The sequence below is a fragment of the Notothenia rossii genome, assembly GCF_949606895.1.
Source record: "Notothenia rossii genome assembly, chromosome: 1".
Lineage (NCBI taxonomy): Eukaryota > Metazoa > Chordata > Actinopteri > Perciformes > Nototheniidae > Notothenia > Notothenia rossii.
The window spans coordinates 96,786,572-96,804,990 of record NC_136912.1 but is presented as its reverse complement, the minus strand read 5'-3'; the positions used below and the strand labels follow the sequence as shown (position 1 = coordinate 96,804,990).

Below are 18,419 nucleotides of genomic sequence, written 5' to 3'. Positions count from 1 at the left end.
CATATTTATTAATTAATAATTCAATCTGAACATTTAAAATACATCCGTCTTCATTTCCTCCTGCACCTGCTGTTCACACAGAGCATCTGGATCATTGACCACACACACACACACACACACACACACACACACACACACACAGACACACACACACACACACACACACACACACACACACCTGTCCATCAGAGTATTGCAGGTAATGCAATTGGGGGGGGTGTCTCTCTCTGTGTGTGTGTGTGTGTGTGTGTGTGTGTGTGTGTGTGTGTGTGTGTTACCTTCCCTCCTGGACTAGGGGTACAAAGGGAAGAGAGAAAAGGAGAGGAAAGTGATTGCTGAAGCCACAAGGCAATGTTTTAATTAGTCAAAGAGAGTAAAGAGCCTCACCAGCCAATTTGAAATGCAAACTTACGACAAACCAAAACAACTTTCTCATAAAAGAAAGCGACAACAGTAAACCAAGACACTGGTCAGAACTTCTACAAGTTGCACGTCCAACATAGACAACAACAAACTACACAGATCACTAGTGATGGGCAAATGAAGCATCGAACCACTCGGGCCAATTGTGTCGGAAATGGGTTCATTTCTCGAAGCTTCAGTTACAGCGCCCTCTCCTGGCGAAGTGCAAGGCTGCAGTGGATTTAAAGGAGCTTTGCCATGAAAATAATTCTGATACTCACACACACACTAAGACATATGAACTGTATATATCATGAATATCATTTACAAATCAAGCTGGATGAACGTGTGCATTGTGTTATTGAGGAGAGGGTTCTGGGAACATATGGCACAGGTTGTGGTGTGTCATTATGGCAGGGGGTGTTCATGTGGGTTCGGGAACACTCAAAGAATTTTATTCAGGTACATTATTTTTCGGATTGAGCCGGTTTATTTTCTTGCTAACAATTTCCCCGCATTTGGAAAACACTCGCTCACATGGAACAGATGATGCTGGCATGTATACAAATGGTTCGGCCAGTTTGAAGAGATTAGGTTACACATTTTGGTGGTGCACCCAGTACTCCAGAGGGTCTTGTGATCTTTCCAGCGGTGGATCAGTCATGTACCGCTGCACCTCCGCTGTAGCATCTGCTGTGGCATTCCTTGCCCTCCTCGCTTCAGAAGCATCTCTGCCCAGAGTTTCCCAAAGGTTAAGACCTGAAAGACAAACACGACTGTAATCATCAGTACTGAGAGCTTTCAATGTGTGTGCTTTTTTACTTGGACTTATTTTGCCCTGCATTTGATCAATGAACTATTTATAACATTACCTGTGGATGATGGATTGCCAACACTTGCTGGTGCCGGTTGAGCTGATGTGGGGGCTGCTCTTCTGTAGGTGTGTCAGGTGGTGCGTTTTTCCTCAGTTGTGTGCAAAGTGCTGTCAGTCATTTAACTGATGCCGCTGCCTGCGCTTGATTATAGAATCCAATTGTTTTGAATCTAGGATCCAGCAGTGTTGAAAGGGTCAATGCAGTTTGGCTCTCCGTGGTGTCAAACTTGTTCTGCATAATTGACACCATGTTCTGTCCCAGTAGTCTCGCTGTGTCGTGGCTTGTTTTTCCAATTGTGTCGTACAAGTATAGCATTAACATCTTCGTCATTGGGATGACCTTTGACCCTGAGACTCTTTTCTCCTCGGAGAGTTCCACTGTTGTCTGGAAAAAGGGGGCGAGCATTTGCAGGCATGCGTCCGCTGTGTCATAGTCCTCAGAGGACAGAGGTCTCACGTCTGTTTACAGCGTCGAAAGAGCTGCTCCCACTGACGGCCTCTCTTTGAAAACATAAAGAATAAAAACAAAACCCAAAAAAAGGAAATAAGGATGTATGTAAAATTGCACTCAAAGGAAGCAGACTTGTGAGTCATGGAATACAGTCATAGCATATTGTGTTAGTGTTACTAGTGAATACTAATATAATACGTGCCCCTTGTGTTCCCCTGGTTCACAGCAGCAGGAAGTATTTCCCATGATACTTCAGTTCAGTTGAACACACCAAGCCCTGGACCCGTGGAGAAAGCCAGTTGGAAATAAAAATACAATTTGAGTCTATAAAGCTAGCCTAATGGCTACATTGGTCATATGCATGATTTTACTCCAATGCTACTTAATATAGACCATAGCTATAATACTGTAGTATTTAACGTATACATTTACTGATGTCTACGTTACTTTTCTTACGTTACATAACAACCAGCTGACCTACCTTATCATGCGCAATCAGATTGAAGTGTTCTTCCTGGCTGGCTCCATAATGATCCAATACCAACACAATACCAACAACTCAACAGCAACAATGCAAACTACGACGACAACCCACACATTGTGCATTTTTTTGAACGGTTATAAAGTAAGTGTCACTTACTAAGTGACGCTCAAATTGAAACTGTTTCAACCAGTCAGATTCGAGACGAGGCAGTGCATTGAATCACCTGATTGGACGGCGAACCAGTGAGTTGATTCAGGAAATGAAGCAGTTGCTGCTTCGGACGTCACATGTCACGTGATTTGAAGCAAGCTTGGAATCACTGCTTCTATGGAATAGGAAGTCCAGGGTTTGAAGCACGCATCGAAGCTTCAGTGTCAAACTGCCATCACTACAGATCACCCACTGCCATCCATGCAGCCCAGAGGAGAAGGAGAGAGAGAGAGACTGCAGCCTTCCTCTGGGCCTTTGTGGAGGCCCTGGTTGGGGATTGGGAGCACCTGAGGGAGAGGCTGCACCTGGAGGGAGACAATCAGGGGGAGAGGGGGAGACACACACACACACACACACACACACACACACACACACACACACACACACACACACACACACACACACACACACACACACACACACACACACACACACACACACACACACACACACACACACACACACACACACACACACACACACACACACACACCATATGGAGCTTGTGTCTCTCCTGATAGAAATCCAGTTATGTCTGATTCCTAAAGGGTTGATGCTATGTTTAACAAAACATTTAAATAAACACATTTCTTTGCTGAAATGCAAACAATGAGTGCTGCAACTACAGAGTGATAGCAGTGTGTGTGTGTGTGTGTGTGTGTGTGTGTGTGTGTGTGTGTGTGTGTGTGTGCTGATCAATAATCCCCCCCACACACACGATAATAATCAGATTACATATCATTCATTCATTTATAATATAATATAAGAGATACAGATAGAATAAAAAATAAACATTAAGAGTAAAAACGATATGAATAATATTTTGAGAATACACCATATAAAGAACTGTACGAGTGAGTATATAATAGACCAACATACTACGAACTAAATATAGTTAGATATAATTAGAATTCATATATTCATTCTTTTTATATTTTTATTTTTAAAATGTTTCTATTATTTGTTGTTGTTGTTGTTGTTGTTGTTGTAAGAAGTTGTATATTGCACTGATGTGCAGTAAATGAGTTTGAGTGAGTATACACTGTGATAGACCAAAACACTGAACTTACACCATGACATCATTAGAACGTTGTAACATGACCTCTTGCGTCGCTGAGTCGGCTGGGTTCATGTTAGTCAGATTGTACTGTCACGCTCACAGGTACCGATCAGAACCCAACAGCACGACACAGAAACAACCAGTGTTCAGAATGTTCTGTTTAGTCGGGTCAGGGACAAGCAGGGTGAAAACCAGGAGATCCAGCAGTCAGGCAAACAAATCCAAGAAGGGGGGCAGGCAGGAAACTGGAGGTCCGATAACAGGCAGGGTCAAGGACAGATAACTGGACAAAAGATATTGAAACGCTGGAGAGCTTGGCCGAATACACAAGACAATCTGTCAGAGGACGAGTGAGAGTGAGGTGGTGTGTATACTCTGGAGCTAATGAGGGAATGAGTAGCAGGTGAGGAGAGGGGCTGGGGAGACCAGGTGAGGGGAGGGGCTGGGGAGACCAGGGGAGGGGAGGGGCTGGGGAGACCAGGTGAGGGGAGGGGCTGGGGAGACCTGGTGAGGGGAGCGAGCTGATTGGAAGGAGAGTTAAGATGTGCCAAACCAAAAAACAACTATAAATGTGCCGAACTTGTGACATCGCCGACGAGTCCTCTTTCGGGGCCTGGGTCCAGGAGGAGGACTCGGGCTTCCTCCGGGACTCGGGCTTCCTCCGGGACTTGGGCTTCCTCCGGGCCGGGTATCCTCACTTCTTGTGTCGTCTTTCATGAGGTCTTTGAACCAATCTTAGTCTGGCCCGTTGCCTGAGATGAATTTGCCATGGGAGACCCTAGCAGGACCACAAGGCTCCAGACAGCACAGAGCCAGGTTCATCAGGGCTCTAGACAGCACAGAGCCAGGTTCATCAGGGCTCCAGACAGCACAGAGCCAGGTTCATCAGGGCTCCAGACAGCACAGAGCCAGGTTCATCAGGGCTCTAGACAGCACAGAGCCAGGTTCATCAAGGCTCCAGACAGCACAGAGCCAGGACCACAAGGCTCCAGACAGCACAGAGCCAGGACCACAAGGCTCCAGACAGCACAGAGCCAGGTTCATCAAGGCTCCAGACAGCACAGAGCCAGGTTCATCAAGGCTCCAGACAGCACAGAGCCAGGTTCATCAGGGCTCTAGACAGCACAGAGCCAGGTTCATCAGGGCTCCAGACAGCACAGAGCCAGGTTCATCAGGGCTCCAGACAGCACAGAGCCAGGTTCATCAGGGCTCCAGACAGCACAGAGCCAGGACCACAAGGCTCCAGACAGCACAGAGCCAGGACCACAAGGCTCCAGACAGCACAGAGCCAGGTTCATCAAGGCTCCAGACAGCACAGAGCCAGGTTCATCAAGGCTCCAGACAGCACAGAGCCAGGTTCATCAGGGCTCCAGACAGCACAGAGCCAGGACCACAAGGCTCCAGACAGCACAGAGCCAGGTTCATCAGGGCTCCAGACAGCACAGCCCCCAGGTTCATCAGGGCTCCAGACAGCACAGAGCCAGGTTCATCAGGGCTGCAGACAGCACAGAGCCAGGTTCATCAGGGCTCCAGACAGCACAGCCCCCAGGTTCATCGGGGCTCACAAACCTCTCCACCACGACCTCTCCAACATAAAACAACAAAAAAATAAAATCCTCCTTAATAAATCAAAACAGAAGGAGCTCACGAGACAAATCAAAAATAATTTCATTGACTCTTTTGTTTACATCCAGAACATGGTGCCATCACGGTGGAATTAGCTTAGCTTAGTTTAGCATCTCCCCTTTGGCTGATTGTTATTATGTCCTGACGTAATCCAGAACCACATGAAGGAATCCCATTGGACCAGGAGATGCTGCCTTCAGGTAAGGTAAGGTACGTTTATTTATAAAGCACATTTTCAGACACAGAGGCAATTCAAAGTACTTTAAATCCCACAATAAGAAAACAAAAGAAAGGAACACAATAAATAAACACAATGGAATAACAGATCCATAAAAGCCATGCAAAAAAGAGATGGTTTAAAAACAACACTGTAAATACAGTAGGTGCTAAAACAAGTTAAAATACTTCTGGGTAGGCAGCTAAAAAAAAGTCTTTAGCCTCGATTTAAAAGAACTCAGCGCTGGTGAAGAAGACCTCGGGTTTTCGGGAAGTTTGTTCCATTAGTGGGGAGCATGAAAACTAAAGCAGCGTCAGAGGGTTTGGTTCTGAGCCGGGGACAACGAGTAAGACTCATCGGCTCGTCACAGAGCAGCATATCGGACATATATTGGGGTCCCAAACCATTTAATGCTTTAAAAGTTAGCAATACAAATGTTACATCTATTCTGTGAGCTCCTGGTAGCCAGATCTGAGATCTACTCTTTTTGTTTTGGTCAGGACTCTGGATTAGTTGCAGTTTTTTAACGTTTCTTTTACAGAGACGAGTAAAACACTGTTACAGTAATCAAACCTGCTGAACACAAATGTGTGAATTGGGTTTTCAAGGTCTTGTTGAGACATGAGTGTTCTAAGTCTATGTATTTCAGGTGATAGTATGCTGATTTAGTAATTGTGTGAATGTGTGTTTTGTAATTGAGGTCGGGGTCCAGAACTACGACTAGATTTCTTACATATTCAGATTTTTATTAGTAGGGCTTCTAGTTCAGGCCAGGGTCTCTGTTTCTGTCTCTAAGAGTATTTGATGCTGCCTTCAGGGTCCCCTCTGTCTCTAAGAGTATTCAATGCTGCCTTCAGGGTCCCCTCTGTCTCTAAGAGTATTCAATGCCACCTTCAGGGTCCCCTCTGTCTCTAAGAGTTTTCGATGCTGCCTTCAGGGTCCCCTCTGTCTCAGTCTGTCTCTATGAGTATTTGATGCTGCCTTCAGGGTCTCCTCTGTTTCTGTCTCTATGAGTATTCAATGCTGCCTTCAGGGTCCCCTCTGTCTCTGTTTCTATGAGTATTCGATGCTGCCTTCAGGGTCCCCTCTGTCTCTGTGTCTATGAGTATTTGATGCTGCCTTCAGGGTCCCCTCTGTTTCTGTCTCTATGAGTATTCAATGCTGCCCTCAGGGTCCCCTCTGTCTCTGTTTCTATGAGTATTCGATGCTGCCTTCAGGGTCCCCTCTGTCTCTGTTTCTATGAGTATTCGATGCTGCCTTCAGGGTCCCCTCTGTTTCTGTCTCTATGAGTATTCAATGCTGCCCTCAGGGTCCCCTCTGTCTCTGTTTCTATTAGTATTCGATGCTGCCTTCAGGGTCCCCTCTGTCTTTGTTTCTATGAGTATTCGATGCTGCCTTCAGGGTCCCCGCTGTCTCTGTTTCTATGAGTATTCGATGCTGCCTTCAGGGTCCCCTCTGTTTCTGTCTCTATGAGTATTCGATGCTGCCTTCAGGGTCCCCTCTGTCTCTGTCTCTATGAGTATTCGATGCTGCCTTCAGGGTCCCCTCTGTATATTTTTGTTTCTAGGTGTGTGTCTCTATGAGTATTTGATGCTGCCTTCAGGGTCCACTCTTTCTTGTCTCTAACGGCCCGTCTACACTACAGGCATCCAAAAATGCTTTCAACGCTTCGCCCATTCACTTGAATGGGGTGACGTAGAAGATTTTTAATCTTTTTTTAATTTTTAATCTTCAAAAGTTGAACATTGTTCAACTTTTGAGGCTCGATGCTTGGCATCAGCCAATCAAATCCCGTTTATGCAAATCCCACTAGTGCAAGCGCAGCCAATCAAACCGCGTGCAAGCTGGGAGAGCCAGACCGCAGTTCATTTCCTCATATTCCAAACGAGAAATTACGGTAGCAAATCACCCGGTTCTTTACAACCAGAACTATTTACCGGGATACAAACCGGAGGAACCAGGCATGGAGGGAGGTGGCAGAGACAGTGGGTGAAACTGGTAGGTTTTCTCCTGTTTGGAGAGTTTATATCCAGTTTACCTCGTTTTAACATTGCTATTGCTTTGTATGTCGGGGGCGGGAGATTCATGTGATTGGTTGTTGGTCGCGTTGCTCGCAAAAAATCGCCAAGCTTCAGACACGCCCAGCTTCAAGATTTTTTGATGCCTGTAGTGTAGACGGGCCGTAAGAGTATTTGATGCTGCCTTCAGGGTCCCCTCTGTATCTTTCTGTTTCTAGGTGTGTGTCTCTATGATTATTCGATGCTGCCTTCAGGGTCCCCTCTGTCTCTGTCTCTGAGTATTCGATGCTGCCTTCAGGGTCCCCTCTGTCTCTGTCTCTATGAGTATTCGATGCTGCCTTCAGGGTCCCCTCTGTATCCTTCTGTTTCTAGGTGTGTGTCTCTATGAGTATTTGATGCTGCCTTCAGGCTCCCCTCTGTCTCGAAGAGTATTCGATGCTGCCTTCATGGTCCCCTCTGTCTCTAAGAGTATTCAATGCTGCCTTCAGGCTCCCCTCTGTATCCTTCTGTTTCTAGGTGTGTGTCTCTGAGTATTCGATGCTGCCTTCAGGGTCCCCTCTGTATCCTTCTGTTTCTAGGTGTGTGTCTCTGAGTATTCGATGCTGCCTTCATGGTCCCCTCTGTATCTAAGAGTATTCGATGCTGCCTTCAGGGTCCCCTCTCTGTCTCTAGGAGTACTCCTCTGCCAGTGTGTCCATGTAGTCGGTGTCAGCGTACAGCAGGAACCCGGAGAACAGCGAGTCGCTCCAGCCCGGTTCTGCAAACAGGCCGTTCTGGTCCTTGAAGAAGATCTCCAGCCACACCTGGTCCTCGGGGTTCAGGAACATGGCGGTGGACCCCGAGGCCGAGTCGTGGTTCCCCGTGTTGGCGTCGAAGGTCTTGATGCGGTACTGCCCGTTGTGCACCAGCCCGATGGCCAGGTGCTTGTTGGCCAGCGTGATGTGGTAGGAGAAGAAGTAGATCCCGGGGAGGGAGCACATGAACTTCCCCGTCTGAGGGTCGTAGTTCCCCCCCTCGTTCAACAGCACCTTGTTGAACCTGTTAGAGAGGGCAAAGTACAAACATCCTTTACTCAAGTAGAAGTACAGATACTCATGTTTAAAAATACTCTGGTGAAAGTAGAAGTACTGACTAAACTTCTTTACTCAAGTCAAAGTAAAGAGGCTTTGAAATGTACTTCAGTAAAAAGTACCCATAACTAGCAGCTGTTTTAAAGAGTACCTGACCTCCCTTTATATTAATAGAACAATAATGTCATTGTTAGCTAATGAATGTTTCCATGGTGACCAACGGCAACATGACAACGTTTCCATTGGTCCCTCTTCTTTAGAGAAGACCAGGAAATGATGGATACACGGATCGTGTTCAAATCAATAGGCACGCAATGACTCTAAATAATAATGATCACGCCACCAAACACACATTCAGACTAAAGGAACCAGCCTGTTTGGAAAATGAGAGAAGTAGAAAGTACAGGTATTTGGGTTCAACATGTAAGAAGTAGAAAGTACAGGTATTTGGGTTCAACATGTAAGAAGTAGAAAGTACAGGTATTTGGGTTCAACATGTAAGAAGTAGAAAGTACAGGTATTTGGGTTCAACATGTAAGAAGTAGAAAGTACAGGTATTTGGGTTCAACATGTAAGAAGTAGAAAGTACAGGTATTTGGGTTCAACATGTAAGAAGTAGAAAGTACAGGTATTTGTGTTCAACATGTAAGAAGTAGAAAGTACAGGTATTTGTGTTCAACATGTAAGAAGTAGAAAGTACAGGTATTTGAGTTCAACATGTAAGAAGTAGAAAGTACAGGTATTTGGGTTCAACATGTAAGAAGTAGAAAGTACAGGTATTTGAGTTCAACATGTAAGAAGTAGAAAGTACAGGTATTTGGGTTCAACATGTTAGAAGTAGAAAGTACAGGTATTTGAGTTCAACATGTAAGAAGTAGAAAGTACAGGTATTTGGGTTCAACATGTAAGAAGTAGAAAGTACAGGTATTTGAGTTCAACATGTAAGAAGTAGAAAGTACAGGTATTTGTGTTCAACATGTAAGAAGTAGAAAGTACAGGTATTAGTGTTCAACATGTAAGAAGTAGAAAGTACAGGTATTTGGGTTCAACATGTAAGAAGTAGAAAGTACAGGTATTAGTGTTCAACATGTAAGAAGTAGAAAGTACAGGTATTTTAGTTCAACATGTGAGAAGTAGAAAGTACAGGTGTTTGTGTTCAAAATGTAAGAAGTAGAAAGTACAGGTATTTGTGTTCAACATGTAAGAAGTAGAAAGTACAGGTATTTGTGTTCAACATGTAAGAAGTAGAAAGTACAGGTATTTGTGTTCAACATGTAAGAAGTAGAAAGTACAGGTATTTGTGTTCAACATGTAAGAAGTAGAAAGTACAGGTATTTGTGTTCAAAATGTAAGAAGTAGAAAGTACAGGTATTTGTGTTCAACATGTAAGAAGTCAAAGTAAAAAGTAGTGGAGTAAAGTACTGATACCAGAAAAATGTATTTAAGTACAGTAACAAAGTATTTGTACTCCTCTTCTTTCCCCATCTGATTTTTATGGCAATTAGGTTATTCAAGCTTGAAAGTGTAATCCTAATGAAATGTAACTGCTGTATCCTGGGTGTTGGGTGTTGGGGAAATATTTTCCAAGGCCCATAACTTTGACCCAGTTTATCCGTTCTGTCCTGACTGAGCGCAGGCACCTGTAACCTTGGAGGCTCTCAGTGCTCTGTCTCCCTGTCCTGCCTGCTGGCGTCAGCTGATAGAGGTGTTATGGTTCTATCTTGTTATGCACAATGTTGATTATTCTCTCTGAACTAGCACCTTGCCTCTGGATCTCCCTCTCACCTGACATCCGCAACACTGACTCTCTCCCCATTTTCAAATCACGTCTCAAAACATATCTCTTCACACTCGCATATCCACCCTGATCATTATCCATCACACATCCTCTGTTTTATTTATTCGATTTTTTATAAACTGTATTGTCTTGTTTATGTTTCTTATGCTGGCGTTATGTATTGTGTATCTTGTTTTTTTGTATGTTTGTACGGCGACCTTGAGAGTCTTGAAAGGCGCCTACATAAAATAAATGAAGTATTAGTATTATTATTATTATTATTATTAAATACATGGGTCTGGGGTACAGATCTTCAGAGTTGGAATGGCATCTCAAGTTCAACGTGTCAACTCGTGACTCGTGACCTGTCTTGTGAATTCTCCGGCCGAAGCTCCAAATAAACCGTCAGTGTTTGCCATCAGAGCTCCAGCTCTCCTCGTGTCTCTCTGAGTCCTGACTCCATCAGAGCTCCAGCTCTCCTCGTGTCTCTCTGAGTCCTGACTCCATCAGAGCTCCAGCTCTCCTCGTGTCTCTCTGAGTCCTGACTCCATCAGAGCTCCAGCTCTCCTCGTGTCTCTGAGTCCTGACTCCATCAGAGCTCCAGCTCTCCTCGTGTCTCTCTGAGTCCTGGCTCCATCAGAGCTCCAGCTCTCCTCGTGTCTCTCTGAGTCCTGACTCCATCAGAGCTCCAGCTCTCCTCGTGTCTCTGAGTCCTGACTCCATCAGAGCTCCAGCTCTCCTCGTGTCTCTGAGTCCTGACTCCATCAGAGCTCCAGCTCTCCTCGTGTCTCTGAGTCCTCACTCCATCAGAGCTCCAGCTCTCCTCGTGTCTCTGAGTCCTGACTCCATCAGAGCTCCAGCTCTCCTCGTGTCTCTGAGTCCTGACTCCATCAGAGCTCCAGCTCTCCTCGTGTCTCTGAGTCCTCACTCCATCAGAGCTCCAGCTCTCCTCGTGTCTCTCTGAGTCCTGACTCCATCAGAGCTCCAGCTCTCCTCGTGTCTCTCTGAGTCCTGACTCCATCAGAGCTCCAGCTCTCCTCGTGTGTCTTTGAGTCCTGACTCCATCAGAGCTCCAGCTCTCCTCGTGTCTCTGAGTCCTGACTCCATCAGAGCTCCAGCTCTCCTCGTGTGTCTTTGAGTCCTGACTCCATCAGAGCTCCAGCTCTCCTCGTCTCTCTGAGTCCTGACTCCATCAGAGCTCCAGCTCTCCTCGTGTGTCTTTGAGTCCTGACTCCATCAGAGCTCCAGCTCTCCTCGTGTCTCTGAGTCCTGACTCCATCAGAGCTCCAGCTCTCCTCATGTCTCTCTGAGTCCTGACTCCATCAGAGCTCCAGCTCTCCTCGTGTCTCTCTGAGTCCTGACTCCATCAGAGCTCCAGCTCTCCTCGTGTCTCTCTGAGTCCTGACTCCATCAGAGCTCCAGCTCTCCTCGTGTCTCTCTGAGTCCTGACTCCTCTTGCTTCAGAAGTTTCCCTCACACTGGGAATAGCATAGAAATGGATGTGTGATAACAGATGTGTTCACAAAGGGTTTTATGACACTACAGGTAGAGATTTGCTCTTGGGGGAGCTGCGACACCAAACTGTTCTTTGTAGGGTGTGAGTTTTGCTTATTGTGATCCACGTGGACCACATGTTGCTGTCATGCAAATGATATTTGATGTCTCCCTATAAGAGAGTCTGTCACACTCAGAAGGAGCCGTCATGCTTGCAAGCATTACACAAATCTTAAAAGACTTCATATTCATATTGTGTTTCTTTGCATATTTGCCCAACTCATCACTTTCTCTAGACAGCAGCTGATTTGAAGTTACAAACCTGATGGGGGTCTTTTCTGCCGGGTAGCTGCTGGTGATGCCTGCAGAGAAGGCGGATCTGGGCGTGAGGGAACCACACCTGCAGGTTCCTGAGGTTCCTCTGGTTCCTCGGGTTCCTCTGACCCCCTGCAGCCCCTCCAGCCCCGGAGGACCATGCAGACCAGGGTCTCCCTGCTCTCCAGCCGGGCCTCGCTTCCCCGGGGTTCCGCGGTGACCTCTGACCCCGATCAGACCGGAGGGCCCGAGCCGGCCCTTCAGTCCTGAGACAGAGACGAATATTACGAAGATATTACAAACAATTTATGGACCAATCTGCACCATGACTACTTTTACTGTCGCTACTTTAACTATATTTGATATTGAATGCAGGACTGTAACAGAGTATTCCTACACTAAGACCTGAGTACTTCTACTTTTACTCAAGAACAAGATCTGAGTACTTCTACTTTTACTCAAGAACAAGATCTGAGTACTTCTACTTTTACTCAAGTACAAGATCTGAGTACTTCTACTTTTACTCAAGTACAAGATCTGAGTACTTCTACCTTTACTCAAGTACAAGATCTGAGTACTTCTACTTTTACTCAAGAACAAGACCTGAGTACTTCTACTTTTACTCAAGTACAAGATCTGAGTACTTCTACTTTTACTCAAGTACAAGATCTGAGTACTTCTACCTTTACTCAAGTACAAGATCTGAGTACTTCTACTTTTACTCAAGTACAAGATCTGAGTACTTCTACCTTTACTCAAGTACAAGATCTGAGTACTTCTACTTTTACTCAAGAACAAGATCTGAGTACTTCTACTTTTACTCAAGAACAAGATCTGAGTACTTCTACTTTTACTCAAGTACAAGATCTGAGTACTTCTACTTTTACTCAAGTACAAGATCTGAGTACTTCTACCTTTACTCAAGTACAAGATCTGAGTACTTCTACTTTTACTCAAGAACAAGACCTGAGTACTTCTACTTTTACTCAAGTACAAGATCTGAGTACTTCTACTTTTACTCAAGTACAAGATCTGAGTACTTCTACTCTTACTCAAGAACAAGATCTGAGTACTTCTACTTTTACTCAAGTACAAGATCTGAGTACTTCTACTTTTACTCAAGTACAAGATCTGAGTACTTCTACCTTTACTCAAGTACAAGATCTGAGTACTTCTACTTTTACTCAAGAACAAGACCTGAGTACTTCTACTTTTACTCAAGTACAAGATCTGAGTACTTCTACTTTTACTCAAGTACAAGATCTGAGTACTTCTACCTTTACTCAAGTACAAGATCTGAGTACTTCTACTTTTACTCAAGAACAAGATCTGAGTACTTCTACTTTTACTCAAGAACAAGATCTGAGTACTTCTACTTTTACTCAAGAACAAGATCTGAATACTTCTACTTTTACTCAAGAACAAGATCTGAGTACTTCTACTTTTACTCAAGAACAAGATCTGAGTACTTCTACTTTTACTCAAGTACAAGATCTGAGTACTTCTACTTTTACTCAAGAACAAGATCTAAGTACTTCTACTTTTACTCAAGTACAAGATCTGAGTACTTCTACTTTTACTCAAGAACAAGACCTGAGTACTTCTACTTTTACTCAAGTACAAGATCTGAGTACTTCTACTTTTACTCAAGTACAAGATCTGAGTACTTCTACCTTTACTCAAGTACAAGATCTGAGTACTTCTACTTTTACTCAAGAACAAGATCTGAGTACTTCTACTTTTACTCAAGAACAAGATCTGAGTACTTCTGCTTTTACTCAAGTACAAGATCTGAGTACTTCTACTTTTACTCAAGAACAAGATCTGAGTACTTCTACTTTTACTCAAGTACAAGATCTGAGTACTTCTACTTTTACTCAAGTACAAGATCTGAGTACTTCTACTTTTACTCAAGTACAAGATCTGAGTACTTCTACTTTTACTCAAGTACAAGATCTGAGTACTTCTACTTTTACTCAAGAACAAGATCTGAGTACTTCTACTTTTACTCAAGTACAAGATCTGAGTACTTCTACTTTTACTCAAGTACAAGATCTGAGTACTTCTACTTTTACTCAAGTACCAGACCAGAGTACCTCTCCTGTGGTTCAAACATCAGACTGAGTGTTGTTCCTCGTGCAGCTTCTTGTCTGAATTCCTGTTTCCTGACATCGTGGAAAACATGACGTTTAATGATCTCGCTGACAGATATCAGAGCTGGTTATAAATACACTGATGCTGTAATGCTGCAAGAGACGAGACGCTGGACTACTGATTTATTTAGATTAGAGTTTAAAGCTTGTTTGCAGAAGTTAAAAATGACACAAACCAAACCAGAGGAGAATAAATAGTGCGTGAGGCCCTCTGAGGTCTGAGAGCTTCCATATGATTGGTTCTCCTGGTAGCCATGTGTAAAATGTCTCATCACGTAACACACCGTCCTCTTCAGGACAATCTGAGCTGTCAGATAGAGGACATAAGGACGTCTCTGTTGTCACGATCGCTCTGTGTTTTATTTTGTCTCAAGATCTGTCTTTGTTTTCCCGTTTTGTTCTGAAAGGTGTGCCCCCCCCCCCCCCCCCCACTGCCTGCTCTTACTTCCTGTCTCTGTGTTTGATCACCTGATTGAGTTCACCTGTTCCTCTTTAACTTATAACCTGTTTCAAATCAAACAGCCCTCCCAACAGTGGAGATCTCCGTCCTCAGCAACCCCCCCGCCCCCCCCTCGTTACGTGGTGATCCCAATTCAACACTTACATCAGGATCCCTTTTACATCAAAGGCTTGGACTTAAGGTGTTTTGTACCTGAGTCTCCGCTCTCTCCCTTCTCCCTCGTCATCCCGTCTCTCCCGTCCCTCCCATCTCTCCCCGGCCTCCCCTCGCTCCCCAGGGGTCCGATGGGACCCGGTCCACCTGGAGGTCCCGGGGGTCCGGAGACGCTGCAGATCAGACGAGGGGATCCCTTCAGTTTGGAGTCAAACAGCTGAGCGGACACACAGTGCAGGACACACACTCCCATCAGGGTCCACATCCTCAGGTCTGTCCACACACACACACACACACACACACACACACACACACACACACACACACACACACACACACACACACACACACACACACACACACACACACACACACACACACACACACACACACACACACACACACACACACACACACACACACACACACACACACACACACACACACACACACACACACACACACACACACACACACACACACACACACACACACTGTAAGCAGAAAGAGACACTAGGAGACAAGGGCGACAGGAGAGGTCTCTCTGTAGTCCTTAGTGTCTCTCTGTAGTCCTTAGTGTCTCTTTGTAGTCCCTTAGTGTCTCTTTGTAGTCCTTTAGTGTCTCTCTGTAGTCCTTAGTGTCTCTTTGTAGTCCCTTAGTGTCTCTTTGTAGTCCCTTAGTGTCTCTCTGTAGTCCTTAGTGTCTCTCTGTAGTCCCTTAGTGTCTCTCTGTAGTCCTTAGTGTCTCTCTGTAGTCCTTAGTGTCTCTCCGTAGTCCTTAGTGTCTCTCTGTAGTCCCTTAGTGTCTCTCTGTAGTCCTTTAGTGTCTCTCTGTAGTCCTTTAGTGTCTCTTTGTAGTCCTTTAGTGTCTCTATGTAGTCCTTTAGTGTCTCTCTGTAGTCCTTTAGTGTCTCTTTGTAGTCCTTTAGTGTCTCTCCGTAGTCCTTAGTGTCTCTCTGTAGTCCTTTAGTGTCTCTCTGTAGTCCTTTAGTGTCTCTCTGTAGTCCTTAGTGTCTCTCTGTAGTCCCTTAGTGTCTCTCTGTAGTCCTTAGTGTCTCTCTGTAGTCCTTAGTGTCTCTTTGTAGTCCCTTAGTGTCTCTTTGTAGTCCCTTAGTGTCTCTCTGTAGTCCTTAGTGTCTCTCTGTAGTCCCTTAGTGTCTCTCTGTAGTCCTTAGTGTCTCTCTGTAGTCCTTAGTGTCTCTCCGTAGTCCTTAGTGTCTCTTTGTAGTCCTTTAGTGTCTCTATGTAGTCCCTTAGTGTCTCTCTGTAGTCCTTTAGTGTCTCTCCGTAGTCCTTAGTGTCTCTCTGTAGTCCTTTAGTGTCCCTCTGTAGTCCTTAGTGTCTCTCTGTAGTCCTTAGTGTCTCTCTGTAGTCCCTTAGTGTCTCTCTGTAGTCCTTAGTGTCTCTCTGTAGTCCTTAGTGTCTCTCTGTAGTCCCTTAGTGTCTCTCTGTAGTCCTTAGTGTCTCTCTGTAGTCCTTTAGTGTCTCTCTGTAGTCCTTTAGTGTCTCTCTGTAGTCCTTAGTGTTTCTCTGTAGTCCCTTAGTGTCTCTCTGTAGTCCTTAGTGTCTCTCTGTAGTCCTTTAGTGTCTCTCTGTAATCCTTAGTGTCTCTTTGTAGTCTTTAGTGTCTCTCCGTAGTCCTTAGTGTCTCTCTGTAGTCCCTTAGTGTCTCTCTGTAGTCCTTTAGTGTCTCTCTGTAGTCCTTAGTGTCTCTTTGTAGTCCTTTAGTGTCTCTCCGTAGTCCTTTAGTGTCTCTCCGTAGTCCTTAGTGTCTCTTTGTAGTCCTTTAGTGTCTCTCCGTAGTCCTTTAGTGTCTCTTTGTAGTCCTTTAGTGTCTCTCCGTAGTCCTTAGTGTCTCTCTGTAGTCCTTAGTGTCTCTCTGTAGTCCTTTAGTGTCTCTCTGTAGTCCTTAGTGTCTCTTTGTAGTCCTTTAGTGTCTCTTTGTAGTCCTTAGTGTCTCTCTGTAGTCCTTAGTGTCTCTTTGTAGTCCTTTAGTGTCTCTCCGTAGTCCTTAGTGTCTCTCTGTAGTCCATTAGTGTCTCTCCGTAGTCCTTAGTGTCTCTCTGTAGTCCCTTAGTGTCTCTCCGTAGTCCTTAGTGTCTCTCTGTAGTCCCTTAGTGTCTCTATGTAGTCCTTAGTGTCTCTCTGTAGTCCTTAGTGTCTCTTTGTAGTCCTTTAGTGTCTCTTTGTAGTCCTTAGTGTCTCTCTGTAGTCCTTAGTGTCTCTTTGTAGTCCTTTAGTGTCTCTCCGTAGTCCTTAGTGTCTCTCTGTAGTCCTTAGTGTCTCTCCGTAGTCCTTAGTGTCTCTCTGTAGTCCCTTAGTGTCTCTCCGTAGTCCTTAGTGTCTCTCTGTAGTCCCTTAGTGTCTCTCTGTAGTCCTTAGTGTCTCTCTGTAGTCCTTTAGTGTCTCTCTGTAGTCCCTTAGTGTCTCTCTGTAGTCCTTAGTGTCTCTCTGTAGTCCTTTAGTGTCTCTATGTAGTCCTTAGTGTCTCTCTGTAGTCCTTAGTGTCTCTCTGTAGTCCCTTAGTGTCTCTCCGTAGTCCTTAGTGTCTCTCTGTAGTCCTTAGTGTCTCTCTGTAGTCCTTTAGTGTCTCTCTGTAGTCCCTTAGTGTCTCTCTGTAGTCCTTAGTGTCTCTCTGTAGTCCTTTAGTGTCTCTATGTAGTCCTTAGTGTCTCTATGTAGTCCTTAGTGTCTCTCTGTAGTCCTTAGTGTCTCTCCGTAGTCCTTAGTGTCTGTCTGTAGTCCTTAGTGTCTCTCTGTAGTCCCTTAGTGTCTCTCCGTAGTCCTTAGTGTCTCTCTGTAGTCCCTTAGTGTCTCTCCGTAGTCCTTAGTGTCTCTCTGTAGTCCTTTAGTGTCTCTCTGTAGTCCCTTAGTGTCTCTCTGTAGTCCTTAGTGTCTCTCTGTAGTCCTTTAGTGTCTCTCTGTAGTCCTTAGTGTCTCTCTGTAGTCCTTTAGTGTCTTTTTGTAGTCCTTTAGTGTCTCTCCGTAGTCCTTAGTGTCTCTCTGTAGTCCTTTAGTGTCTCTCTGTAGTCCTTTAGTGTCTCTCCGTAGTCCTTTAGTGTCTCTCCGTAGTCCTTAGTGTCTCTTTGTAGTCCTTTAGTGTCTCTCTGTAGTCCTTTAGTGTCTCTTTGTAATCCTTAGTGTCTCTCCGTAGTCCTTTAGTGTCTCTTTGTAGTCCTTAGTGTCTCTCTGTAGTCCTTAGTGTCTCTCTGTAGTCCTTCAGTGTCTCTCCGTAGTCCTTTAGTGTCTCTTTGTAGTCCTTAGTGTCTCTCTGTAGTCCTTAGTGTCTCTTTGTAGTCCTTAGTGTCTCTCCGTAGTCCTTTAGTGTCTCTTTGTAGTCCTTCAGTGTCTCTCCGTAGTCCTTTAGTGTCTCTTTGTAGTCCTTAGTGTCTCTCTGTAGTCCTTAGTGTCTCTCTGTAGTCCTTAGTGTCTCTCTGTAGTCCTTTAGTGTCTCTTTGTAGTCCTTTAGTGTCTCTTTGTAGTCCTTAGTGTCTCTCTGTAGTCCTTAGTGTCTCTCTGTAGTCCTTAGTGTCTCTCTGTAGTCCTTTAGTGTCTCTTTGTAGTCCTTAGTGTCTCTCTGTAGTCCTTAGTGTCTCTTTGTAGTCCTTAGTGTCTCTCCGTAGTCCTTTAGTGTCTCTCTGTAGTCCTTAGTGTC

At 44.9% G+C, this 18,419-nt stretch overlaps 1 protein-coding gene and 1 long non-coding RNA gene across 4 annotated transcripts in view; both read right to left on the bottom strand.

Annotated features, from left to right (window-relative positions):
* Positions 1-329: 329 nt before the first annotated feature.
* Positions 330-1,951, bottom strand: LOC307014768. The gene is made up of 2 exons (XR_013801313.1): positions 1,275-1,951; positions 330-1,161 (listed from the first exon to the last, which is right to left on the bottom strand). It is a non-coding gene; the product is annotated as an uncharacterized lncRNA (long non-coding RNA).
* Positions 1,952-5,302: 3,351 nt separating this feature from the next.
* Positions 5,303-18,419, bottom strand: part of c1qtnf7 (C1q and TNF related 7) — a 30,436-nt gene continuing 17,319 nt past the window's right edge. For 2 of the 3 annotated variants that reach the window (XM_079642872.1, XM_079642873.1), the window contains exons 2-4: positions 14,804-15,037; positions 12,006-12,264; positions 5,303-8,380 (exon numbers count right to left, since the gene is read on the bottom strand). In XM_079642872.1, the coding sequence (XP_079498998.1) occupies positions 8,011-8,380; positions 12,006-12,264; positions 14,804-15,037 (863 nt within the window). In that variant the 3' untranslated portion in view covers positions 5,303-8,010. The remainder of the gene's footprint in view (positions 8,381-12,005; positions 12,265-14,803; positions 15,038-18,419) is intronic. The other variant, XM_079642874.1, reaches the window with a different exon arrangement.